The following is a 27,252-nucleotide window of genomic DNA, read 5'->3' as shown; positions in this document are numbered from 1 at the left end:
TCAGTTAACATTTTCCTTCTTCGACACGGGCAGCCGCTTGCCCTTTATGTAGGCCTGAATCCAGAAGTTGGAGAACAGAATGAAGAAGAAGGTGCCATACATCCAGATGAGATGGATGAAAATGGGAACTTGGTAGTCACGTTTTTCCAGGAAGTAATACTGAGAGATGTGGATGGAAACCACTACAAACTGTATCTGTGAATGAAGAGGAATAAACAGAACATGAGATTAACATTTACTGGTGAGTAAATGTGGGGTAGTCATTCACGTGTAATATAACTCTTTTCAATAGAACTGACAAATTACCCCTCATAATAAACTGTATTATTCAATAATAACCATCTCCATCCCCTAAACCACAAATACAGAAACCTCACCAGCTGGATTGCGGTCATGTAGTTCTTCCACCATAGATACTTCTGAAAGCGGGGTCCAGCAGCAGCAAGGCCATAGTAGAGGTACACAATGATGTGCACATAGGCATTCACGATGGAATGGAATGAACCCATTCCTCCAGCTGCGTTAAAAGAAAGATGACATCTATCATGGTCACCATTATGGTATTCCTGGCGTTTCTATGGTGAAAACTCAAAGCTTGTGCTCCTTTTTCTTACCAGGTGTCAGTGTGATGCCCCACCACCTGGTCCAGGGCATGAAAGAATGGTGGAAGACATGAAGAAATGTGACCTGGCTGTGCTTCTTCTGGGACAACAAGCCAAACAGGAGGGAAAAAGAATAATACCACATGAAGTATAATAAATGACAAATTAAAGCAATCTGACAACATTAAGCTTACCGTGTCCAGCAGTTCAATGTATTTCAAGAAATAAAACAACCATGCCACACGTACTGTACTGACGTGCGTAGCAAATATCACAGCTCACCTCATAGACAATGTAGGCATTGAAGGCCACCATGCTGAAGTTATACACAACCATGGTTGTGTTGAGTCGGTGTAGATCACCAGGAAGACATAAACTAGCAGAATGAGGGTCATCTGAATGGGGCTTTGCATCCGAGGGTAGTCTCGCACAGGTCACGAATGGTCATGAAAATGACCATTCTGGTCTGCACAGATCCAGATATGGCCTCACAGATATGAAACAGAGTGGGGCTCTTACCAGTTCACCTTAAAATCTTCAACCTTCCCAAATTCTCCCACACCACCCCTCTGCTACGTTCCCTCCACTGGCTCCCAGTAGCTGCACGCATCAGGTTCAAAATACTGATGCTGGCCTACAAAGCCAAACATGGAGTAGCACCATCCTACCTACATTTACATTTACATTTACATTTACGGCATTTATCAGACGCCCTTATCCACAGCGACTTACAATCAGTATTTACAGGGACAGTCTCCCTGGAGCAGCTTAGGGTTAAGTGTCTTGCTCAGGGACACAATGGTAGTAAGTGGGATTTGAACCCGGGTCTTCTGGTTCATAGGCAAGTGTGTTACCCACTAGGCCACCACCACTACCTCACAGCCCTTATTACACCTCGCACTGCACCTCGTATACTCCGAGCCTCCAGTACTGTTCGCCTGGACCCTCCATCTCTGAAGGTAAAAGGAAGACATTCATCTAGACTCTTCTCCGTCTTGGCCCCTTGGTGGTGGAATGAACTTCCCCTCGAGGTCAGAACAGCTCAGTCACTGAGCACCTTCAAATGACAGCTCAAGACCTTCCTCTTTAGAGAATATTTAGATTAAATTGTAACCTTCTTATTGTCGAACTTGTGTACAGAATCTACTACAGAGTGAATAAAAAGTTTGTATTCATAGTTGGGGTCCTAGTGAACCGGAATTGATCTCTTCATCGATGGTAAGCACGTTGTAAGTCGCTCTGGATAAGGGCCGTAAATGTAAATGGTAGTCATAAAACTTCAAGATGTTTGTGATCACTTCTTCTTAACTGAGGAGTCACCTGAGTCACGTTAGAAGCTGAGTTGACAGATCCAGGATTACGGTATGACCGTTTCTGAAGCTGGACATACCAGTCACCAACGCTCCTATAGCATGCTGGCAAAGGAGGACGAGCACGTCTACCTTGGAGGCCACCAACACCGGTTCACTTTCTCCTGGGAAGTCTGGCAACCGGAGCACATAAAAAAACTCCATGTAGCCAGTCCCTTTATTTCTGCTTTAATGAATTTACCATCGCATTTAGGAAAGCAGGGTCCATGGCACTAAATGGTTTTGACATTGAAGAAGCAAAGGATTTACATTTTGGAGGGAAGCCACTCATTGCCCCTGAAGGTAGATATCTCAGGATGTCTACATGTCTTATCTCATTCCTTCGTCTTCTCCAGTCAGGGCTTGCCTCGGGATCAGCCGGTCTGGTTGTCCACGCTGGTGATCTGGCAATTGTTCCTGAATAGTCTAGTTATGTTTGTGTTGCCTAAAGTTTGCAACCATCCCAGTGGTCTTGTTAAATCTTCTCAGCCTACCAATCTAACAACCTAACAATCTGGAAATATCCTTCCCTCGCAAAGGTGGCAGATCTCTTTGGTAAGTTAACCTTACTAGTTGTCCCACAGACTTGTTCTATAAACTGCTTTTTGTAAACTGCCTGCGATGATCTTTCTGGTTTAGGTAAACAGCTTGAACATAATCTTGCATCTCTCTTATTGAAAATGTGAACTATACTGCATATTCCAGAACACCTTTGCCAAATACATGACCTGTCACAACCATTACTGTAAAGTAATGTCAAGATAGTACTTAAGAAATATTATCCAAAAGTGGATGAAGTAGTTATAAAATAGATCATCTGTGCTGTTTCAGAAAGTAATGTGATGACATCATTGTGTGGCAAACGTGGATCTCTAGGAACTGTAAAAAGGAGGGCAGCCTATGTGAGGAATAAGTTCCCACCAGTACATGATCTTGTCTCATTAGAACATGGTGTTTATGTAGAACAGCTAAGTGAAAGTGTGAAGAAAACAGTGTTGTTTGTAATATTGCTGCCCATTCACTTGCAGGATTCCATGAGAGCTTCACAGTAAACACATTTTGCAGAGTCTGTATGGCACCCCGAAGTGACATTCAACAACAGGAGGTAAGCTCTGGTTTCTTTTATCTCAGAGATAAAATCTGTCATGTGCAAGAGGTGATGAAAGACTCTACCTTACCATGACACACTTACATGTGGTCAAGGGTAACCCTCCAGACATCTTACACGATGTCTTGGAAGACATTGTCCCAGTTGAGATGTCTCTGTGTATTTTACTTTAGATGTACTAAATGAGGCCATCAGATCCTTTAATTACATGTTTACTTGTTTGCCAATGCTCACAGCACAAAAAAAGATACATAAATAGAAATTTATTCCAAAACCAAAATGTTAAATTTCAGTAAAATGTGTCCAGAAAATGTAAATTCTGCACATAGCATTGCTATAGTGCAATTTTTTTTCTTTACCCCGCAAGTTCACTCACACAGCAATAAGAAACCATTGCAGACAAAGAGAAACTAGCAATCATAAGTAATCTTAAACACCAAGCTGCAACATTTCTATACAATATTTTAACCTATTTATACCTTCCAATAAGAAAAACTTCCAATTTTTGAAGATACACATTTCCCAAAAGAAAACGTCAAGACAGGAAATCTTAAAGTGCCATCATCTTATCTTCTCTTTGTTCCACCAAAACCTGCAAGACATCACAGAACACAGAATACAGCACCTTAAAAGGTCATAATATATGAAACATTTTCTGTACATTTGATACACTTTAAATCTCATTACCTGAAGCTGTGCGTGTTCCAGTACTTGCTGGTGGGCTTTTGGTTGCTTTGTATGTTGAACCCCAGGCTGGACCCATGCTTGGCTGGCGTCTACAGTAATATCAAAGTCAGTATAAAATTCAAAGTGATATTTTTCAGAAAAAGGAATAAGTTTAGAATATTTTGACTCACTACTACGAAAAAACTGAACAGCTGGATGTATTAAAAACTGACCTCTGATTGCCAAAAAGGTATCCCAGAAGTCCTCCTGCACCCATGCCGGTCCAAAACCCTCCACCTCCACCTGCAGCCCGGGGTCTGGTGTATGAATCAGCAAAGCCATAACCTGGGTTCGAACCAGGGTAACTCGAAGAGTAACCTAAAACAGGGCCAGAATGATATTACCCATCTGCATAAAGAAGCAAATTGCATCACCTATCATGGCAGACAATATTATTACATTTTTTTATTACAATATTATTACTTTTTTGCTAGCTGTAAAAAATTCAACATTCATCTGTCATTATTCATCTGTCAACTCTACCTGCTCCAGTGTAGTCTGGTTTAAATCCAGGGGGTGGGGGACCAGTGTAATCTGGCTCCCTGTTCCAGGCTCCATTCCCATCATCTGGGAAACGGGCCTGTCCTTGTCCTTGCGTTGGGCCACACAGAAACATCTTATACACACCATATGCCATCAGAAGCAGCAGCCCAATTACCAGCAAGCCGCCTGCTCCCTCCCCACTTCCTGAATCTTGCTGGTATTGGGGGGAGCTCTGGTAATGTTGCTTATTGTTAGAATAGCCATTGAAAAAACTGGAAGCAAACTGGCCAAAACCACCGCCCCCACCCCAGCTCTGGGAGTCACGGGAACGCCGACTCCGGCCCTCTTCTGTCAACTCCAGGGTATACTCCAGACCACAGGAGCCTTTTAGGATATATGGATCATCAGGGTGGTTGAAGCCCTCACAGTTAACCTCGATCTTCCCAAATCGGTAAGCATTGTCCAAATCTGCTTTACACTCCCACTGTAGAGATACAATGTCAGAAACAGAATTAATAATTTCATTAAAAACTTCATTGTAATTTACAATTCTGCATGTAAACATATATCAGATATTTTTATGAATTTTCATGTTTACACTCAAAAGTTTGCAGCAACTAAAGAGAAACAAACACAAAGAAAGACATTCATTAATGCCACAAACATTATTAATAGCAAACTCTTTACTTTTATATAAAAAAAAGTACAGAGTCAGACAGAATCATGTATGTGATTCATGTTTTACTGATTCTTAATTATTACAGAACATCTCTCGATACGGCCATTAATCATCAAGGAAGTGGATTAGGCAGAGCATCCAACAAGAAACACGGTCCCATTCTCTGGAAACGGCATTTACCAGACGCCCTTCTCCAGAGTGGCCTACAGTCAGCAGTGACAGGGTTAAGTGTCTCAGGGTTAAGTGTCTTGCTCAGGGACACGACGGTAGTAAGTGGGATTTGAACCTGGGTCTTCGGGTTCGTAGAGGAGCGTGTTACCCGCTAGGCTACTGGCACCCACCTGAACATCCACCCCATCCCAGCCCCTGTTCCGGCACTGGACCACCTCAGGGGCGAAGGCGCCGCACCCGGCGGAGCCTCCGGAACACTGCAGCTGCAGGACCGGGCCGCTCCTCCTCGCCGCGGTGTACCGGCCTCTGTGCAGCGTCAGGACCTGCACGTCACGCAGCAGGACGGCGCCTGCGACACACAGACCAGAACCCGCCACATCACGGCCCGTTTCCACCCCAATTCACGGTCATTTATACACGCACAGCCTGCAAATTCACCTTCGTTCCAGCATCCGGCCAGAGGAACCAACAGCGCCAGCGGCAGCAGCAGAGCCGTGCGCGCCGACATCGTTTATAAAAGATTAATAACCAGCAGAGAAAATCAGGAAACTTATAACCAGCAGAGAAAAGCACGACGCGGAACTTATCACCAGTTTCCGCGTCGTCCCTATTCCTCTTCTGTCGGCGAGCTGTTTTCCGATCGCCCCCTGGTGGTTAGGAGTAACGTAGCAGCGAATTATCAGCGTCACATTCCTAATGCAAAACAAAGTATTGATTACTTCAGCTACATTCTAGGACTACATTAAAGGACTACGGGAAAATACGTACTCATAAACGTAAGGTTAGAATTCCGCACCGGTGCCACATCTTGAGGTTCCGCACTGCTCCCTGGGCGCCTTTCATGGCTGCATCGCTTTCACTTCATAATGAGTTGTTTACTGCCATTCTCATTTGTCACAAAATGTGACCTCTGCATTTAACCCATCATGAGCAGTGTGTTGTGATACAACCTTGCTGAAGGGTACTTCCCTAACCCTAACCCTAACCCTTGACAGTTGATGGATTCGGAAATTAGTCTGTACTACGTGCTTATGGACCCCCCCCCCCCCCCCCCCCCCCCCCCCCCCCCCCCCCCCCCCCCCCCCCCCCCCCCGACCTGAGCTTTATGCCGTTGGATGGACTGAACTATTAAACTGGTGTGTGGAGTGCAGTAGCCTGCTCTGAACTGAGGGTCAGCAAGGTACTCATGGCTCTGAATCGTGGCGTTCAATGTCGTGCTTACATCTCCCTGCCTGCCATCTGTGAGTGCCTGGGCCTGTCATGATGCCAAAACAGCAGGTGCCGAAAAGCAGGTCTCCAAAAGCCACCATCGTTTTTGTATTTTCCTTTGTGCTTGTGGCAGCATAAAACAAGGTGCATCTCGGCAGGTGTTTAACCTGCCATTTCAACTAACTACTATTTTTAACAAAAATATGACACACCTGCTGAATATCCCCAGTGTCGTGCTGGCCAATCTGACCGTATGGTCACATCACCTCAAGTGCACTATCTTACACAACCCCACCTCCTCCCCGTGGTAATCTGACAAGATTTAGAGCCTCTGCCTCCCTCTCTGAAATCCTGCCGTGATTAAAACAGGATTAGAACTCATCTTCTGGGTCTCATATCTCCATCACTTTCCCATTGGGAAATAAAGGTGCCATCATGCATTGCCAAGTGTCACGTTTAGAACTGAGTTTGCCCCAAGTCCATACAGGTTTGGAATAACATGGTTAAACCAGCAAGTTCTCAGATCAGACCAGTGACTGGGATCACCTTTGAACTCTGAATTCACCTCTACTTATTCCATATGGTGTGCTAAGCAATTGTCACAGAGATTACAGGCATTGGTTTACATTTACATTTACATTTACAGCATTTATCAGACGCCCTTATCCAGAGCGACTTACAATCAGTAGTTACAGGGACAGTCTCCCTGGAGCAACTTAGGGTTAAGTGTCTTGCTCAGGGACACAATGGAAGTAAGTGGGATTCGAACCCGGGTCTTCTGGTTCATAGGCGAGTGTGTTACCCACTAGGCTACTACCACCATTGGTTATACTGTACTGCTGTCATTGATCTGTGAAAGATGGAGCTTTGTGACATTCAGAGTCCTTTTCAACAGGACAAATAGTCCACCACATCTGTATTGCATTTTTTTTTTGTTTTGCATTATTTCCTCATTATTGTTAAATTCAGCATTCCTACAATTGTCATGAAACCTTCTGCAGAAAGTGTGATTTTGGTTTTGGAAGAGTGAACAGATGTTTCAAAGAAACATGTCCAACAAAAGCTTGTGCTAAATTGCCCCTGATGAGAGCATTTGCTGAATATTAACTGTCAGTGAGAGACATAATTATAGGAAAAATGATAAATGAGAATATCCCATTGTTTACTGTAGTTCTATGACACTTCCACAATGAAGTAATAAATAGTAATAATTGTAGTAATAATAAGTCACAAAAAGTAAATAATAATCAGAATGATTATTTATTTGAATTTGCCAACTTTTACTCCTTTGCTCTAGAGTGTCACGGCCCAATCGTTGTCCCATTTCCCACAACAAGGCAGGTGAAGGACTAAACTGATAAGATGAAATGTCCTCAGCGCTGTAAGGGTCAGGTTCAGTTAGCCAGCACCCATACAAGGCTGCAAGGCAACTATATAAAGGCAGGCAGCAGCTTTAGCACTTACAGGTCCTAATCTTGTCTTTAACAAAGATGCATTAATCTATTGCTCTCCGCAGGGCATTACTGCGTGCCACGTCCCTGCTGGTGGCGCATGTGCCCATGTTCTGCTTCCTGTTCCTACCATTCATTTCGACTCACAGAAGAAAATGAATATTTTGGGGGGATGGTGCAGATTCAGTCAGCAGTGAACACTGGCAGATTACATAATGTGCACAATGTCCAGGACATCTCGGGGCAGGTCTTTGTCTAAATATAGCTGGGAACCTGTTAAAGGGCAAAGGTCAGAGTCTGCCTTAAGCCTCTATGCCAAGGCAAGGAGCTCAAGCTTTATCACCTAACAAGGAACACGTTTTGAACATCCATGTCTTGAATTGATACAGAGATGCCATGCAGCACCTTACTTATGAGCCCAACTCAAAATAAGCATTATTAATTATGTACTCTCAGAATTTATGAAAACACAATTTGACATGAGGTAACGGGTAAGGTTTTACATTCACTGCTGATGGTGAATTTATGAGACCCTGGAACACTGTTCACGATCCCGCACCATCCTGGCTGAGACAGTGGGGGTGTGGGGGTGTGGCAGGTGCTGCCATTACTGCCCCTCCTTGTACCTCGGGATGCACGATACAGCCTCGCCGCATTTGATCTCTTTGCACGCACGAGTGGGGGGGGGAGAGAGAGAGGGAAAGGTGGGATTGAGCCTGTCTGTAATTCCTTGGCTCCTGCAACCGTCGGATCAACCTGTAGTCTCAAAGCAACCACTGCAGAAGCAGCTTGAGCAATTCTGTGTTGTGGAAATTTAGCTGCCTTTTTGCAGGGGGATCCTGTGAATGACGAACTGTTGGATGCTGGCAAGAAACAGACAGATATCGGCACTCACAGGTTTGCTTTACTTTTTGGTGTGTGTCCTAATTATTCACCTTAGGCAAACTGTTAATAATGTATTCTAAATAACAAATATATCTAGAATTCCATGAGTATGGTAAATTGTCTACTGTGTGGTAGTGGAATTACTGCATTAGCTACTGAATTAGCTTAAACATGTTTTTTATTTGTTTTTTTACACATCATTTTAAAATTAGAAGATCTTGTCATTAATCAATATGTACGTTGTGCAGATGAGAATCTTGATTTATGAAATTATGCTGTAATTATTGCTTAACAAATATCTGACAGAAATTGATTGCAGATTATTGCTTGGCATGACCTCATATGATCTCTAGGATCATGCAAGAAGATGGTTGTCACACATCTGGGAACAATGGGATTATTGTAGTTAATTAAGGGGAATTGAACATAAATAGCCTAGCATTCACAATGGAGATTATATAAGGTGTAACTACAGTAACTTCTTCAAGGTTCAGAGCTATATTGTCATTTGTTCAGAGTTTAGTGTATATAAATTCTTCAAGAAAAAATAACATTGAACCAGTTAATATTTAACAGTGCTTCACAATAACATTGTATATAATTGTATATAATAAATAAATGCAACATGCGATACAATAGAAACACTATTGTAGTCAAATGAATATGCTGTGTAATAAGGCCAAGCTGTATTAATGCATTGTTTCGAATCTTACAAGTTGATCCAGTGGCTTATCTTGATCTTTCTTAGCGTTCAGCACATGTGCAAGTCAGGACATCCTCTTGGCATGCACCCTAAATGGCTCAATGTCCAAAATCAGGAAACAAAAGTAATGACAATTGCTATTGCAAAGAACACTGTTAGTCTCAAGTGTAGTTACAGAAACAGTTTAGCTTCTTAGAAGTTTAAATTGAAAGCCACTTGCTGTTTGGTAGAAAAAGAATCTATTCTTTGCCTGGCATCTTTAATGTTCCTCTTTGTCAAAAAGTTCAAATATTGTGTTCCAAGCATGTCTTTTTGTATTTACTACACAGTAACAATGCCAGAGTTAAATTAACACTGCACATAGGGTATATGTCAACTCCAAATCAGAGTTACATTTAAAACTTTCAGTGTTAAGTCTGTAAAACTGACACTCTTCAGTGTTAATGGCAGCGACTCCGCCCCTTTCCAGGTAACAAGCCGATATGGGTAGTACATGGGTAGGCAGGTGGTTTATGTCAGCCCCATCTTAACATGAACCCAAGAACACATATGAGGAGCAACAGTCGCCCGCTGATTTACCCACTGTCATGAAAAAGACTTGGACCACCATGGACCTATCTGGCTTTTCTCTTATTACATTCAAGTTATGTTTTGGTGGCTCTGTTCTGCTTCTAGAACTTCAGGAACATGGACTCTCTGTGCAGTGTTTACTGTGTAGAAAACATCCAGCAAAATCATATTACCGTGGTTATGTTTAGGCATAAAGGCCTCAGATCACATTAGCTATGTAGCATGTGCAAGAAGATAAAATGTTTGGTAATATTTTTATTATAGATTTGAAAAAAAGCTTATCACAAACTTTTTTGACATCTTTTGCAGTCTAATATGAGGAAACCTTTATGGACTGCAGATCCTGTCCGGCATCAGGGATCCTCCAGTGAAGTTTAAAAGGAATCAGCAGCATCATGCACACTTCACCATAGGCCTGACACCAAGCCTGTTGGACTTGCTCTACACACATCTACCATGGCCCTGTTTCCTGGTACACATCTGGGCTCCAGAGAAGCCCCCCTGGATTCTCGACGCACAAGGGGCCTCCAGCGCTATGTTCGCAGAAAAAAATTCCGACCGTTCCGAATCCTGGCCTTCGCCCTGAGCCTGGTGGCACTGAGCACAGTCCTCTCCTGGAGTGCCTTAAAGTGGAGAATAGCACCCTACTATCAGTACTGGTTCCTCGCCCCAATGTCTTCATCCTCCTCTTCAATTCAGTCCGATGCCAGCCTACAGTTGGAACCTGTACCACACCGAACTCTACTGTCCACTGAAGATGGTGCCAACAGCAGTGTCTCGGAACATGACCATCCTGTGGCCATGGCATCTTCAGAAGTGGAAAGCCATGGGGATTACCCCGAGGACCTGTTCAGTCTTGAGGAGCGCAGGCAGGGCGCAGTGGTGCTGCACATGTTTGGGATGCTGTACATGTTTATCGCCTTAGCCATTGTGTGTGATGAGTTCTTTGTGCCGGCACTCACCGTCATCACAGAGAAGCTGCAGATCTCGGATGACGTGGCTGGGGCCACCTTCATGGCCGCGGGGGGCTCTGCACCCGAACTCTTCACCTCCGTCATTGGAGTTTTCGTTTCCCACAGCAATGTCGGTATTGGGACCATTGTGGGGTCGGCTGTATTCAACATCCTGTTTGTTATAGGGATGTGCGCGCTCTTCTCCCGTGAGATCCTCAACCTCACCTGGTGGCCCCTTTTTCGAGATGTGAGCTTCTACATTTTGGGTTTGATCATGCTGATAGTTTTCTTCCTGGATAACTTAATATCCTATGTGGAAAGTATTTGCCTGCTGTCGTGCTACGCGTGCTATGTGACGTTTATGAAGTTCAACGCAGGAGTGGAAGAACTTATCAAGAACATGATGAACAGAAATCAGGTGGATGAGATAGAAGTTGCACCAAAGGTGAGTGTGGTCATCTCTGGAAAGAGAACATCACTGCTTCTCCACTGTGGTTCTCCGTTAAAAAGCGAAACAACAGCGAAACACCCATCCACCTCTCTTTCCTCTCGTCTCTCTTTCTCTGGTGTTTAATGTGCTGGGGGTGCAAACGCTTTCTGTGTTGAAGGCCACTGAGGTAGGTCAGGCTTGAGTTCAGGTCAAAGTGGTTGGCTGTACACAGTGTACTTAATGAGCACAACCAACCTCAGCTTAACCGTTCTGACCGTTCCTCCACATCAGGTGTCAACAGATTGCCGGTCAGCCTCTCTCTCTCTCTCTCTCTCTCTCTCTCTCTCCCCGGGTCGTTCTTTCATTTGAAGCTTTTAAGAAGGCGTAGCGGCACATTTCATGGTTTCCGTTTGGAACTCTGGATTTAGTGGCAAAAAAAACCTGATTCAACAGAATGGCTTTCACGAATCTGAGGCTTGTTATTCTCAAATTCTGAGGTGACTGGCATGGTATGAAAATGCTTTTCAAACAAGCTGCATTGAGGATACGCTAAGGAATAGTGAGCCACACATTCTGACCCACCTGCCCAGTGAAAAAGTGTACAGTTTAACGCTATTTACCACATTTGCCCACTGTTGTTCTTCACTTAGCTCTTAACATAGGACAGGCAGCATGAGGTGATGAGATGCTGGACCTACTCTTCAGGTGTCCACATGATGTGTTTTAACTGACTCACCATTTCACATTGATTATTGAAGAAATATAAGTTCTCATGTTTCGGCAAGCAGTTCTTTGTAATGCATAATGGGGTGTACATCGTAATATGAATACAATTGAAAACCTCTTGCAGGGTTATGCAATCTGTCCAACATGTTGTCTTTCTTTTGTGCAGTTGGAGTCCGATTCATTACTTTCTGATGTTATTTGCAATACTACATATGGGGCACAGGTGAACTACTATAGTTGGATGTTAATATTTACTTCAGCTTAGTAGACGTCTCCCTCACCAAACGTCAGGGACATATACCGTACATACGCTGAGAATGAGTCTCATGATTTCTCATCTCACGATCTTTTCAATGGGCCTGCAGTATATGATTCCAGCAAGCAGTACCTTGAATATAGGCTGCCAATATAATGAACAAGTGAAGCCAGACAATTCAAGTCAACATTAAAACACGTTGCACTGTAGGTTTGAAAAGAAGCAGATCTATGTGGGCACATAATAGGGTTAGGTCAAATAATATCAGGTGGCTTCAATTTTGTCACAGGTACAACCCATGAGGGAGGATGGTTGCAAGCAAACCTTCATCCATTTGTCTACTGAAGGCAAAGGCTGATTTACTGTCTAGTGCAGCAAAGAGTAGCTCTTAAGTAATCCAGAGGAAAGCCTGAAATCCAATTAGAAACCTAAAGATAGACAGATGCCCCTCTCAGTCACCCAGAAATCACAATCTGCTCAGTGGAAAAACGATTTTTTTATACACGCACTGCTGAACTTGACCATTGTTCTGCTCTGGTTCGTACACAACATGAGGCTCTAAGTGAGCGTCGGAGGTATTGACGCATTGCCTGATTTATGATTCAAAGGACAGTGCCCTTTTAATCCCTTATCAACTACTTACTAAGAATGACGACACAAAAAAAAATAAAAAGACTCTTAAGTGTGGTGTGACTAACCATTCCTCCTGCAGCTGACTTGTTAATCGGGACATTGTTTCTCTTATGTGCTCCATGTGCCAATGCACTAACACTAATGCTCATTACTGAACTGTTGCTTTACTGCATGCATTTAACAATCAGTCTTGCAAAATGCTGACAATCAAAGATCTAGACAAGTGGTATTGTTAACAGAAAAACAAATGCACATGAATCAATGCCATTTCAATCTGTTTAAAAACTCCTTAGATCTGATCATGTTTTTCTGCCATTTGCAAAGTCCTCAGATTTGTAGGATTCCTGCATTAACTGTTGATGGGCCGTGAAAGGTAAAGTTGGCAGGCCCACAGTCAGATGTCACGTTGTGCCTTGTGAAGGTTGCTGTGTGAGTTGAAAAGCACTCAGCTAAATGTGGTTATCTCTTTCAATTAATCCTCTTTAGCCACCGGGCTCACTTACTCAGGCATGGCTACTCACAAGCACAGTGTTCTTGTCAGAGATCCATGCCCTGCTTTTGCTTTGTACCAAATACTCTTATGTAAGCGTCCTTGCATTCTTTAGCATATGTAACATAAAAATTTAAGTGCACTGTGTTTGATTTTAGTTGGCTTTACTTTCTTTAGCCAGTCTTCAGTTCTAGATTATGCACTATTTGCAGCTACTTGCATAAAAAATATTGAACTTGAAAGTTGATATTGTTTGTTTATACTAATGTCCACTACATTACATAAATATAAATGATATGAACAATATAAAGGGTTCTCACATTTAACCATGCAAATATAACGCAGTTTGTAACTAATACTGCTTATTTTAAATCAATGTGAGCAATGTGAGCGATGTGCCCTATAGGGTGTGTGTTTGTTTGTGTGTTGAAACATCTTGTTGGCTGACTATTCTTATTGGGGGGTAGGTTTGAGGCTGGAGGCTGCGGGGTATTACCCAGTTGTAGAGTGATACACTGGAAAGCAGCATCAGCAGAACGTGCAGTGTCTTAAACTTCACCACAGGCAGAGCCAATTACAGTTACCCTGCTCATGTGCAGCAGATAGTGCCTGCCTCTTGGCCCAAAAATGTCCTTGTGTATCCTCCTGGTGTTCTTGAAGTCAAATTTAGTAATCTCATATAACCTTCATCTTATTAGTAGAATTTAGGTCAGATTGCGTTCAAGCTCTATACATGGTCTCATACATGGAAACATTATTGCACTATATATGTGGCAGGCCTAAACATTCATTTGTGCTAACAGAACAGACCAACAGCATAAGTGGCTTTTTTTCTCTCTGAGGTTGTTATGAAAGCTGTTTAATAAAAGTCAAGCATTTCTACTGACAAATGTCCTTATCCATATTATTTTTTCCATAAACTTTTCACATCTTTTTTGATGCACCTACTTATACAGCTGATCTATTTATACATAATTAACATGCCAATATGAAACCATTGGCCATTATATTCCAGCTCCATTACACAAGGGAGAACATCCTACCTTAAACCATGTGCATCATAATTTGCACTTGTCCCACCATTACTAACAATACTGCTTGCTATGGTATCATATTGGAAATTCTTGTAGTTTTTGAGCTGAACTGAGCAAGACAAAAACATTCTGTACTGTATATGTCCTAAAGCTGCTGGTTTCTATTGGCCAAACATAGAATAAGATATGTCCGTATGACTGTAGAAGTCAGTGGCTCATGTTCAATGCAATGTCAAGTTAGATAGTAAAAGTCTGTAGACTTCTGGGACTGGACCTGTTGGCCCCTGACTGCAGATTTCCCTTTACAGGACTGATCGGCATTGTAAATCATTTAAAACAATCATTCTGAGCTACACAGGACTCGTAAATGTAGAGATTTTTGTCTATTTGCTCCTGTTTGCTTGACACATACACATGTATTCTTTTTGACTTTTTATAGGAAATCCAAGGGGGTGGAGATGATGAGAACAAGCTCTCGGTGGGTTTCGAATTTGTTTCCTAAAAATTACAAAGTTATATTGTTACAATTTTTTCTAGAAGTTATAATAAAAATAAGTTGACCTATTTTGTGGAAGCCATATGTTATCTCAGGCACCTGTTATAATATGTATTATGTATGTATATACTTAGATGTTATATATGTTATATATGCCTGAAGATGATTAATTATTTAATTAAGACCAAAATTGTAGCTGCGGTTATTGTAACCTCATCTAAAAAAAGCAAATGCTATAAATAATACTTTGATTTTGGTACCATTGGCCTTGCCTCTGCTATCATTGTTCAATTTGAAATGTCTGCAGGCTAAGCCTCGTCTGCAGAGGGGAGGCAGCTCAGCCTCACTGCACAACACGCTGATGAGAAACAGCATCTTCCAGCTAATGATCCACACTCTGGACCCTCTGAGTGAAGGTAACACGCAATTGGCTACTTTCATTACTTCTCAGTTTATGCTTTTCTGTCACTGATGCTGTCTCGCTTATAGCCACAAATCTTATTAAATATGCCCCTGACTACTCACATGACTACAGCATCTCATTCAATTAAATTACTTCTGTTTAAGGGAAATTCAAAGAAAAAGCATCTTTTCTTCACAAGATAGCAAAGAAGAAATGCCAAGATGAGGCTAATGGTGTAGGTGAGTGATGTAAAAAAAAAAGGAACGGTTCAATTTCATCTTCTACTTATTTATTTATTTGAAATATTGCTTGAAACAAATCTTAGTTCCCTTTTTCTGTCTACAGACAAAAATCTTCCTAACAGCAGTAATGTGGAGGTAGAAGTGACCCCACCCATGAATGGCAGTGTGGGCGGAGAGGCGGTAAGTCACTCCAGATCAATATAATATAATATAATATAATATAATATAATATAATATAATATAATATAATATAATATAATATAATATAAATTATGATATATCAGTAACACATTGTCTCATTTATCCCTCACAATGAATGTTTTCATGTGTTACAGAATGAGCAAGAGGAGGATGAAGACCAGCCTCTCAGTTTGGCATGGCCAGACACCACTCGTAACAGACTCATGTACCTGTTCATTTTCCCTATTGTCTTCCCACTGTGGCTCACGCTGCCAGACGTCAGGAAAGATGTGAGTGTTGGCCTCTGAACATTCAATAACAGTCATTTACAGTCATTTTGTCCAGATAACAGTTGTAAATCCCCCTTTTATTGTTTTGTTGAGTCTCCTTCACCTGTTTAAAGCCTACTTATATTATTATTTTGTATGGATGAAGGAAAAGATCATTATGAGCCTTATTAATCATTGATCATACACAAAGTTAATGACACTCATGTGACACTTGTTTCTCTTATAGACCTCAAGGAAATTCTTCCCCTTTACCTTTATTGGCTCTATCTGTTGGATTGCGTTCTTCTCCTATCTGATGGTGTGGTGGGCTCATCAGGTATTCTTTTTTTTTTTTCTCCCTAAAATGCTCCATAGACCTGCTGCAATTGTATATATGCGTATATATATTCAAATAAGTGTATGTACACACACACACGCACACACACACACACACACACACACACACACACACACACACACACACACACACACATATATATATATATATATATATCAGTCAATTTCTATCAGTCTCAGGCTCTTTGTGCTCTGGTAGTCCATGCTTTAATAATTTTCCAAACCTCTTGGCTTGTGAAGTCCTGGATTCACCTTTAGTAGGAGACTGTGTCGGCATGGTGAGGGCATGAACTGGAGAGTTTCAGACCGCTCGATAAAATAGAACATTGCCATACGAATACCTTCTAATCCTGAAGCCAATTAGCTGTTCTTAACCAGCGCAAAAGCACACTGAGGCTTTTTACTTATTTTAATAAAAATGAAACGTCAACATGCGTAGTTTTTTATCATGTTGAAATGTAATAGTTTCAATTTATTTGAAATGTAATGTTATTGAAATAGCCAGATGTGTTGTGCTATGTAACATTGAAAGTAAACTTTTTTCAAGAACAACTGTTAATGACATACAACACTGTACTTGGTGTGACTATCCTCTTCCCAGAAAGTATCATTTTCACCTATTTGAAACTTCTCTTGCAGGTTGGAGAGACCATAGGGATTACAGAAGAGATTATGGGATTGACTATATTAGCAGCTGGTACCTCAATCCCTGACCTGATCACGAGTGTGATAGTGGCTCGCAAAGGCCTGGGTGACATGGCTGTGTCCAGCTCAGTGGGCTCCAATATATTTGACATCACAGTTGGGTAAGGGAGCGCCACATGTTGGCGTGGGGGAACATTGTTCCATTCTTCAGAACACTCTGACAGAAAGACAAATAATCCATATGAGCCATGGGTCCACTTTGGGCTGCGATTTAATGCACTGGGCCTATTAATGTACATGACTATAATTATTTTTCTGTTCTAAAGCTGTTTGTTTCAGTTCTAAAATCTGATTGGATTAGCTGCATTAAAAACTAAAAAGTTATTACATGTAAGATTATTTGTTTATGATCATAAACTGAAGCATGTGACAGCAGTTACTGTAATAAATGTGCATGTTTTAGCTATGTTGAGTGTTTTGTCTGTGTTTTCTTTCTGCAGACTACCATTTCCTTGGCTCCTGTACTCCCTGTTGAACAACATGAAGCCTGTGACGGTGAGCAGCAATGGGCTCTTCTGTGCCATTGTGCTCCTCTTCCTCATGCTCCTCTTCGTCATCTTGTCCATCGCTGCCTGCAAGTGGAAGATGAGCAAGCTGCTGGGTTTACTTATGTTCCTGCTTTACTTCGTGTTCCTCATCGTCTCAGTCATGCTGGAGGACAAGATCATTGTTTGTCCCGTGTCCATTTGAGCTCAGCGTTGAGACTCAGACCTACTCAGAAGAACTCCAGGCGAAGCAGGAACTGACTGTGTGGGTGACAAATCACAGTTCACCCATTTTGCAAGGTTACAACTCAGGGAAACAAGGAGATTATATGAGATTTTGTAGAAATATCAAGGATTGATGACATCTGAAGAATTCAGCTCCGTGGTTTTCTACATTTAGCCTGAAGTGCGTGGAGATAACAGAAAGGACATAATACCGGTATGCAGTGGCCATGGAAACAGACCGGAAGATGTCTTGGAACCTGTGCTATGCATGTGAACTAGAGTTGTCCTAATGACTTTGCTCAGTTAATAGATAAAAAAATCTGTTTATAACAGTTCACTTGATGTTGGTGTGATGCACTCCACTGTAAAAGAACAAGAAGCCTTGAATGCACAATTCGTTCAAATCGTATGGAAGCTCATTAGGCTGTGGAATTTACATCTTAGAATGGTAACTGGTCTGCTTTGAATTTGAATGTATTTTTGTTCATTCTATTTGTATTTATCTGTTATATGGCCATTAGGCATTTTAGGCATAGCAACTTAATTTCTTTCTTTATTTCCGAAGATGCCACCTTGGTGGATGTACACACAACAACATGAACCCACACACATACAAAATGCACAACTGGAGTTTGGTGCATTTTTTTATAAAAAGTGTGTACTGCTCTAAATGAAATTGCTACATTGTCACATGTACTGTATAGTTCAAGAGAATCTTATTGAAAATGAAATATTATTATACAGGCTACTTGCACTTTCTCCAGTATATATACATGTATATTTATGGGTTGTAGGTTAACTTGTTGCATACTTATATTACATTGAAATTACAGTACTTATTAATATGATGTAGGGTTTATTCAGAACATACATTTGTAGAAACCATTTATGAACATTTGCTCCAAACAGTTTGAATCAGCAACTGAATCATCTGACAATACAATGCACTTTTCCTGAAATGTTAAGTACGTGAGCACAAGCGATGACCATCTTTGCTGTGACTCTATGTTACTGCATAATAGAAACAAGGAATGTAATGTACCTTCCATAATTGCTGTACAGAAGACTCAATCAAATATTAAAAATAAATTAAATCAACTGAGCAAAATATTTGCAGTCATTTGACTAATATGTATGTTTGACCAGTAATGGATTTGTATTATTTATATTATATGTGAAACACTGTCTTGTTCTAGTAACCTGTTAAAGGGGTTTATCGTGAATAGTGAGTCTTTTGCTTGTTTGTACCTTTACATTAAACCTGCAAACTGTATAAAAGATTCAATAAATATATACATACAGCATTTGCAGAATATATACAGCTTCACTGCTTAGTTTAAACAGGTTGAATATATATATATGGCAAATTTTTACTAGCATCTGCTATATATTTTTCTTTTTTAGACAGGATGTTTTTGGCTGGTTCAGGTGAAGAGGTGCAACTCCTGGTCGGTAGGTGGCGATATGGAGCTGACGGCGGTAGAAACCAGAGCAGGGCGCGTTACGTCGGTCTTTTGGTTAAGTAACGCGTGCTTTTATACACTTTTTTGGCCGTTTTAGATTTATGTCCTTGATTGTTTTAAGCACCCAAATGTTGGGCGAACGAGGGAATCGCGCCCTGTTGCACCCTTTGTAGTAGACCGCCAGCGTTACCGACCGATCTGCGCTCGTGGAAGATGGAGTCGGCGCAGTCTTCTCGGGCGGAGGCCGCCTCCTCCGCGGACGCGGGTCCCGACAAGGAGCCGCTGCCGCCGCGCGTGTTGGCGAAGATCGAGCGCAACCGGCAGCGCGCACTGATGCTGCGCCAAGCCCGGCTGGCCTGCAGACCCCTGTCCTCGGTAGAAGGTGAGGAAACGGTCCGCTGTTTTAACAGGTCAGCGCGCCTATCGAGAGCGGCGGAGCCTTAATGCGCATGCGTCGGGTGTTTCGTTCTGCCATACCACCGAATAAAGGTACGACATGTACAGTACAGGCCAAAGGTTTGGACACACCTTCTCATTCAATTTGTTTTCTTTATTTTCATGACCATTTTCATTGGTAGATTCTCACTGAAGGCATCAAAACTATGAATGAATACACTTACTTAACAAAAAAAGGTGAAATAACTGAAAACATGTTTTATTTTCTAGTTTCTTTTCCTCTGATTACTGCTTTGCACTTGTTGGCCCCTTTGCCTTCACTCTGCGGTCCAGCTCACCCCAAACCATCTCGATTGGGTTCAGGTCCGGTGACTGTGGAGGCCAGGTCTCCACTTTTTGTTAAGTACATAACTCCACATGTGTTCATTCATAGTTTTGATGCCTTCAGTGAGAATCTACCAACGTAAATGGTCAAGAAACTTAAAGAAAACACATTGAATGAGAAGGTGTGTTCACATTTTTGTCCTGCACTGTACATCAAAGTCAAAAGCCAAGGTTTATTGTCATCTCAGCATATACAAGTACACAGAGACCCATAATAATGATAATATATTTAATACAGTTATACAGTGTAAATGTGGGTAGAGTTAGATTTAGGCTGTTCAGTTTGCTCTACTGGCATGCTACTCTGACAAAGTATGCTGATCTGTCAGAACACCAGCTTTGTATTTACATTTACATTTACAGCATTTATCAGACGCCCTTATCCAGAGCGACTTACAATTAGTATTTACAGGGACAGTCCCCCTGGAGCAACTTAGGGTTAAGTGTCTTGCTCAGGGACACAATGGTAGTAAGTGGGATTCGAACCCGGGTCTTCTGGTTCATAGGCGAGTGTGTTACCCACTAGGCTACTACCACACTTTGCAGCCTCGAACGGACGGCTGCGTGACGTTGTGTGCCTGTGTTTTAGGTGGGACCTGTGCAAAAATTTCCAAAACTATTGACTCTGGGGCTGGATTTTTCATTGACGAAGATGATGATGTACAGGACCAAATGGCAAAGAAAGTGGTCCACCAGCCAGGTAAGCGTATTCGCCTGAGTTAAAAAGCGAGTGGACGCAGATCTACCGGGGCCCAGAATTAATATTTGTCACCAAGTCCCTTGGTGATTGACACTTTAAATCGTCTGATATATGCTTTACAGCCCCTGTGATAGAACCAGAGTACCTGGTGTGTGAAGACTGCAGCAAACCCTTCATGGACTCGTACCTCAGCAACAGTTTTGACCTGTCCGTGTGTGATAAATGCAGGTGAACCGCACATATATTCACTTCTTTAAATGCCCTTGAAACGTGTATATGGTCTAGAGTAGCCTTCTGCTCCTATGGGTTCTCTAAATTCTTTACAGACGTCAGTAGTCAGTAGTTACAGGAACAGTCCTCCTGGAGACACTCAGGGTTAAGTGTCTTGCTCAGGGAGACAATGGTAGTAAGTGGGGTTTGAACTTGGCTCTTCTGGTTCATAGGCGAGTGTGTTACCCACAAGGCTACTACCACCCATTTACAGTGAGTACAGAAAGTATTCAGATCCCCTTTGTATATATTTGCTAAAATTATTTAAGTACATTTTTCCTCATTAATTTACACATACACTCCATATTGACTGAAAAATGCATAATTTTTGACATTTTTGCAGATTTATTAACAAAGAGCAACTGAAATATCACATGGTCCTAAGTATTCAGATCCTTTGCTCAGTATTTAGTAGAAGCTCCCTATTTATCTAATACAACCATGCATCTTTTTTGGAAAAGATGCATTACGTTCTTCACACCTTAATTTGCTGCTGCTTGTCCATTCCTCATTGCAGAAGCTCTCGTTGGTTGAATTTTAGGTCTCTCCAGAGATGCTCAATTGAGTTTAAGTCAGGGCTGTTGTTGTTGTTGTGAATCCACTACTTTGTTATTTTAGCTGTGTGCTTAGGGTCATTGTCTTGTTTGAAGGTAAACCAGTGAAATTGATATGATTGTTATTGTGTACAGAATCTACAACAGAGTGAATAAAAAGATTGTATTCATAGTTGGGGTCCTAGTGAACCGGAATTGATCTCTTCATGGTAACTTGAAAGCACGTTGTAAGTCGCTCTGGATAAGGGCGTCTGCCAAATGGCGTAAATGTAAATGTTATTGTGAAACAATGAAATGTGTCCTCTGCTTTTAACCATCACCCTTGGTGAGCAGTGGGCAGCCATGACAGGTGCCCGGGGAGCAGTGTGTGGGGACGGTGCTTTGCTCTCTGGTGATTCGAACCGGCAACCTTCTGATTACGGGTCCACTTCCTTAGTTTCTAGGCAACCACTGCCCCACAATGGCCCAGTCTGAGGTCCTCAGCACTCTGAAGAAGGTTCAGGATATGACCTGTACTTGGCCACATTGATTTCCCCTCGATTGCAACCAGTTGTCCTGTCCCTGCAGCTTCAAAACACCCCACAGCATGATGCTGCCACCACCATGCTTCACTGTTGGGACTATATTGGACAAGTGATGTACAGTGCCTGGTTCTCCACACAAACCGCTTAGTTTTATCTTGGTCTCATCAGACCAGATAATTTTATTTTTCACCATCTTGGAGTCCTTTTCTGTTTTTTGTTTTTTTTAAGCAAACATAATGCAGGCTTTTATGTGACTTGCACTGAGGAGAGGCTTCCATCGGGCCACTCTTCCATAAAGCCCTGACTGGTGGATGGCTGCAGTGATGGTTGACTGCATCTCTGGAGCTCAGCCACAGTGATCTTTGGGTTCTTCTTTACCTCTCTCTCCAAGGCTCTTCTCCTCCGACAGTTTGGCCGGACGGCCAGCTCTAGGAAGGCTTCTAGTCATTCCAGACAGCTTTCATTTATGGAATATGGAGGCCACTGTGCTCTTAGGAAGTTAAAGAGCCGCAGAATTTTTTGGTAAACTTGGTCAGATCTGTGCCTTGCCACAATTCTGTGTCTGAGCTCTTCAGGCAGTTCCTTTGACCTCATGATTCTCGTTTGCTCTGACATGAATTGTGAACTGTAAGGTCTTATATAGAGAAGGGCTGTTGCTTTCCTGAGTTAAATATATGAGTGTCACAGCAAAGGGTCTGACTACTTAGGACCATGTGATATTTCAGTTTTTCTTTGTTAATAAATCTGCAAAAATGTCAACATTTCTGTGTTTTTCTGTCTATGTGGTGCTGTGTGTACATTAATGAGGGAAAACTTTCATGATTTCAGCAAATGGCTGCAACATAAGCAAGAGTGAAAAATGTAAGGGGGTCTGAATACTTTCCGTACCGACCGTACATGCTGCATCGATTTATAGTTATGTTTCGAAATGCAAACCTATATTGAGGACTCCAGGTTATTTTTTTTGTACTCTCAGCTGTGGAACTAATTTCTGCTCTAGTGGAGCGCGTGTAACATGCTCACAACGGTCGAAAAATCGAGGAAATCCCACGGTCTTTAAAATGCAATTTTTCTTCACTGTGTTTTTTCAGGGACAATGAGGTCAAACACAAACTTGTGTCTCGTACAGATGCCAAACAGACTTACCTACTGAAGGACTGCGATCTTGATAAGAGAGAACCGCCTCTCCGGTTTGTGCTGAGGAAGAACCCTCACAACCCACGCTGGGGCGATATGAAGCTCTACCTGAAGTTGCAGGTGACATTTCTTCAGTAATCCGTTGGTCTGATCGCACACTCATGCTGTAAGTGTTGTAAACACTGTTTTTTTTTTTTTTCCTAGGTGGAGAAGCGCTGTATGGAGGTTTGGGGCAGTGAGGAGGCGCTAGAGGCAGCCAGAGAGTCTCGAGAAGAGAGCCGCGAGATTCAGAAACAGAGGCGGTTTAATAAAAAAGTCAAAGGTGAGGACTGTTTCATCTACAGGCACTGTCTATCCACAAAGATAGCCAGATTATTTATCTGTATTACTATTTAATTGCCATGTCATGGTGGCCTAACGGGGGCAGTGGTGGCCTAGCGGTTAAGGAAGTGGCCCCGTAATCAGAAGGTTGCTGGTTCGAATCCCGATAAGCCAAGGTGCCACTGAGGTGCCACTGAGCAAAGCACCGTCCCCACGCACTGCTCCCTGTCATGGCTGCCCACTGCCCACCCTGTTGTAACGAATTCGCTCAAAAGGAAATATCTATAATTAATTATAACTGGTTATAATTAATAATAAACATTTAGATTAGATTTTGGGATAAACTGTAGCAGAATTAATGTTACAATTACTTGATCTGTCTGTCCACGGAGCAGATAATATAATTATTTATCAATTCTGGGAACGATTATTCCCCCTTTTGCCAGGAAAGGTAGCTTTCCCACTCTGCGTGCTAGCAGTAATTTAGCATGTAGCTTAAAGGGTCAAACGTTCAGTGACTCCAGATGTGCGCAGCACACAGAAACAAACGATTGTGAATTTAAAGAATTTAATAAACACGGCTATAGCTAACATACAACAATTAGACAAACATATACATACAGGGTAAAGGAAAGTAAGGAAAAGAGAATGGCAGTATTACACATCAATTACCCACAGCCTAATGAGAATCGTCAGAGAATCAAAGTTCACCTTAAGAAGGGGTTTAAACATGCATCTAAATAGTTATAGACGTTACTTGCATTGGTCCTTGTTTCATGCAAAAGAGTCCTGATGCGGTAGGGTCACGATCCTCGACCTTTAGGTGTGAGCTGGAGGTGTTCCTTGAAGTTACTTGAAGGTAAACTTGCCAAAGAGTCAGCCCAAGAGGTGAGCTTAACAAAGTGTTGAAAAGACGTGTCTCGGGAGGAAGAAAGGTTTTCTGAGCGATGCGTGGCCTGTGTGAAGTGCTTTTGATGCTTTCTGGCACGCCCATCATGTGGCCTGAATGGCCAATCACAAGTGTGAATTTTTGGCGGGAGACGTTTCCTTTGTCTGGGTTTACGACTGATTGGAATTTTTATGGCTGGTCCAGAGAGAAACTGTAGTTCATTGCAGTTACAATTTCTACCTTATAGAAATTGTATGATTCATTTTGTGATCACATAGTATGCATCACTGTTTCAGTAATAAAGAGAAGTTCCCTCTGACACCAAGAAAGAGACCTTTAGGAGGTAGGAAAGTAGAGATACACTTAATTATAGGTAATTAGAGTTTACATAATGTGAGATAGAAAGTTGTAACTTGTATAATTCATACAAGGGAACGTACACACAATGCATGCATATACGGGATTCACTTATAATCGCATATTCCTAGCACAAGATACAGAAAGTGTGTTTAAGTGTGTGCGAGATTGTGTATTGCAACAGTGGGGCCAGGCAGGAGGCCGTTCGGAATGCTTTGAGGCTTGGAACCCCCCCAGTCTGTTCAGCAGCTTTGTGATAGTGGGCAATCAAGCTTCAATGAGTGCAGGCTGAGGGTCCAGGTTTGTAAGTTATATGTAAATGTCAGAGGTCAAACAGGGTCTTTGAAGATCGGCCATCTGTGATCCTACGCAGACGCTACACTGTCATGGCTGCCCACTGCTTACTAAGGGTGATGGGTTAAATGCAGAGGACACATGTCACTGTGTGCACCGTGTGCTGTGTATCACAATGGCAATCACTTCACTTTATTGTTATGTTTTACTATTATTGTGTATTGTTTCCATCTTTCCTCTTAATGTGTCGTTTATAAAGTGATTTGTGTTTCTGTTAGAGCTGAGGAGGACGGTCAGGAGCAGCATGTTCAGAAAGGACACCAGCGCACATCAGCATGAGTATGGGCCAGAGGAACTGGTAGATGAGGAAGAGGACCTCTACAAGAAGACCTGCACCACCTGTGGCCATCAGCTCACTTATGAGAAGATGTAGAACAGACACTACCTGCACACAAGACCGGATGTGTGTGTTAAGGGTGCTATACAGCAGAATGACTGGACAGCATTTGTCATTTTTATACTGTAATACGAGAGTCCTTGTAACAAAGGAGTTTGTTTCATAAATTGCAGAACAATAATATGAGTTCACTTCTTAAACTCATACTTGCCTGTGCCCCCGAATGAGTTCATTTTTAAAGCCAAATCACCGCTGTACTGACAGCAGGGGGTGCTATGCAGGATCTGTGCAGGGATCAGGGTTTTTTTCCCCCTTTTGACTCCTCTGCCATAAAATTACCTCTACATTTTGTACTTCGTTTATACTTTCATAAAGGAGATGCATGCTCATGTCCAATTTAGCATTATGTCTTCACTTTTGTTTTTCTTCAGAGATCAAACATTGTAATTCAGAGGTGCATGCATTATGCTGAAACAATTAAAAGAGTGTCACAGACCTATGCACAAAGCCTGATGGACAAATAGGATGTTAAAGATACTTTCCTTTCAAACTGAATAATTAATCTTGCTGTTTTTTTATTTACTCCATAAAGGGGAAAAAAACCTCAATATTTGCTGCTCAATCACTGTGTCCAGAACAGCTGGTAATATCATCAACTAAACAGAAATAAGTCAAAATGTAATTCAGCTTATTTGATTTGTTGGTATTGGATCATTGCTAATATAATATTCCAGAACAGGATCTGGCCAAGGGACCCACTGCCATCTCGCCCACAGCCCCCAGCTGTGTGCCCTCAGCTGACAGGTCGGGTTGTGTTTGTCCTGAAGACCGTAATTTACTGGGCCACAGAATCTCCCTGGCCGTTTGACTTCGACAGTCTGTCATGGAGTTCAGTTTCAGCTGCATTTTCAGTTTACGAGCTCCAGGCAAACTGCTAGCGGAGCGACATTCCTGCTGCCCTCGCACCAGCTGCCTCGCCGGTCGCTGTACAAGATGAAGTGGGTAAAGTAACACCACATGGAGGATCGAAAAAAAAATAATAATACTGAGTAGAAATACCTACATGACGGCCTGCCGTAGCATTAGAACCCCTGAAAGGTGACATGAATAATATCGATCATCTCATTTTGATGAAAATTTGAGGATATGAGAAAGGATATGATCACCAGGTATCAGTAGCCCATGCAGTGGTGAGTACCAACTTTAAGATGTTTAAAGAAAGGCGACCAATGGTCCCATGACTACAGATCCCTAGAGACCACCCATACTGACGAATGTCCATGTCCATAATAAAAATGTGAGCTGTTGGGAAACGTTGGGACCTGACATGTACCATCTGCTTTAAGAGTGTCATACTTTAGGTCTTAGCTATTCAATGGGAGGGTGGAGGAGATCATTTCAATGGCCAGTTTAGAATTGTGGAGGGAATGTGCAGATTCATGTTCTCATGGAGGTCTTTATCAGGTCTAGATGTTCTCTTGGAGGTCTAGGTTACCAGTATGCGCCACATATCAGAGGCCATTAATTATATATATATAAAATGATTGATAATTATATATAATCAATTATATATAATCACATATTTTATATATTTTCCCTTGCATTGAGCGCCCCCTACTGGTGACACATTAGCATGCCACAGAAAGGCCTTGAAGCAAGATCTATTTAAAGGTTACGAAATATGAAATAAATTTGGGATCTAACCATTAGATGAATAGATATTTTTACAGTGTGGTCCTGCGATGT

At 42.0% G+C, this 27,252-nt stretch overlaps 3 protein-coding genes and 1 pseudogene across 4 annotated transcripts; 2 read left to right on the top strand and 2 right to left on the bottom strand.

Moving 5' to 3' along the window:
* Positions 1 to 1,036, bottom strand: LOC114787881 (elongation of very long chain fatty acids protein 1-like; annotated as a pseudogene).
* Positions 1,037 to 3,255: 2,219 nt separating this feature from the next.
* On the bottom strand, positions 3,256 to 5,756 carry saraf (store-operated calcium entry-associated regulatory factor). Its single transcript, XM_028975632.1, has 6 exons — positions 5,557 to 5,756; positions 5,289 to 5,467; positions 4,269 to 4,752; positions 3,959 to 4,103; positions 3,747 to 3,835; positions 3,256 to 3,651 (listed from the first exon to the last, which is right to left on the bottom strand). Exons 1-6 carry the CDS (start codon positions 5,624 to 5,626, stop codon positions 3,626 to 3,628), a joined length of 993 nt encoding a protein of 330 aa, XP_028831465.1. The 5' UTR covers positions 5,627 to 5,756; the 3' UTR covers positions 3,256 to 3,625.
* Positions 5,757 to 8,463: 2,707 nt separating this feature from the next.
* Positions 8,464 to 19,124, top strand: slc24a2 (solute carrier family 24 member 2). 2 transcript variants are annotated; one of them, XM_028975629.1, is made up of 10 exons: positions 8,464 to 8,675; positions 10,246 to 11,334; positions 14,898 to 14,936; positions 15,262 to 15,370; positions 15,522 to 15,596; positions 15,703 to 15,779; positions 15,935 to 16,069; positions 16,296 to 16,385; positions 17,045 to 17,211; positions 17,551 to 19,124. In XM_028975629.1, the coding sequence occupies exons 2-10, from the start codon at positions 10,393 to 10,395 to the stop codon at positions 17,798 to 17,800; spliced, it is 1,884 nt and encodes a 627-aa protein (XP_028831462.1). In that variant the 5' UTR covers positions 8,464 to 8,675; positions 10,246 to 10,392; the 3' UTR covers positions 17,801 to 19,124. The 2 variants fall into 2 exon arrangements, with proteins under 2 accessions (XP_028831462.1, XP_028831464.1); XM_028975631.1 differs by having other exon boundaries at positions 8,464 to 8,692.
* Positions 19,125 to 19,283: 159 nt separating this feature from the next.
* On the top strand, positions 19,284 to 26,005 carry xpa (xeroderma pigmentosum, complementation group A). Its single transcript, XM_028975633.1, has 6 exons — positions 19,284 to 19,665; positions 20,653 to 20,763; positions 20,886 to 20,991; positions 23,203 to 23,368; positions 23,453 to 23,570; positions 25,388 to 26,005. The coding sequence occupies exons 1-6, from the start codon at positions 19,497 to 19,499 to the stop codon at positions 25,540 to 25,542; spliced, it is 825 nt and encodes a 274-aa protein (XP_028831466.1). The 5' UTR covers positions 19,284 to 19,496; the 3' UTR covers positions 25,543 to 26,005.
* The last annotated feature ends 1,247 nt before the right edge of the window (positions 26,006 to 27,252 follow it).

This window comes from Denticeps clupeoides, chromosome 4 (genome assembly GCF_900700375.1).
Source record: "Denticeps clupeoides chromosome 4, fDenClu1.1, whole genome shotgun sequence".
NCBI classification, from domain to species: Eukaryota; Metazoa; Chordata; class Actinopteri; order Clupeiformes; family Denticipitidae; genus Denticeps; species Denticeps clupeoides.
Note: the sequence above shows the minus strand (reverse complement) of the source record. Positions and strands in the feature narration are given on the sequence as shown.

Bases quoted from the DNA above. Each gene is read 5' to 3' on its own strand.
- saraf (XM_028975632.1), bottom strand. From the start codon at position 5,626: ATGTCGGCGCGCACGGCTCTGCTGCTGCCGCTGGCGCTGTTGGTTCCT. The intron at 4,104-4,268 runs GTAGAGTTGACA...GCCCTGTTTTAG, and splicing joins ACCAGACTACACTGGAGCAG to GTTACTCTTCGAGTTACCCT. The intron at 3,652-3,746 runs GTAATGAGATTT...GATGTCTTGCAG, and splicing joins TGGAACACGCACAGCTTCAG to GTTTTGGTGGAACAAAGAGA.
- xpa (XM_028975633.1), top strand. From the start codon at position 19,497: ATGGAGTCGGCGCAGTCTTCTCGGGCGGAGGCCGCCTCCTCCGCGGAC. The intron at 20,764-20,885 runs GTAAGCGTATTC...TATGCTTTACAG, and splicing joins GAAAGTGGTCCACCAGCCAG to CCCCTGTGATAGAACCAGAG. The intron at 23,571-25,387 runs GTGAGGACTGTT...TGTTTCTGTTAG, and splicing joins GTTTAATAAAAAAGTCAAAG to AGCTGAGGAGGACGGTCAGG.
- slc24a2 (XM_028975629.1), top strand. From the start codon at position 10,393: ATGGCCCTGTTTCCTGGTACACATCTGGGCTCCAGAGAAGCCCCCCTG. The intron at 15,371-15,521 runs GTAACACGCAAT...CTTCTGTTTAAG, and splicing joins TCTGGACCCTCTGAGTGAAG to GGAAATTCAAAGAAAAAGCA. The intron at 16,386-17,044 runs GTATTCTTTTTT...CTTCTCTTGCAG, and splicing joins TGGTGTGGTGGGCTCATCAG to GTTGGAGAGACCATAGGGAT.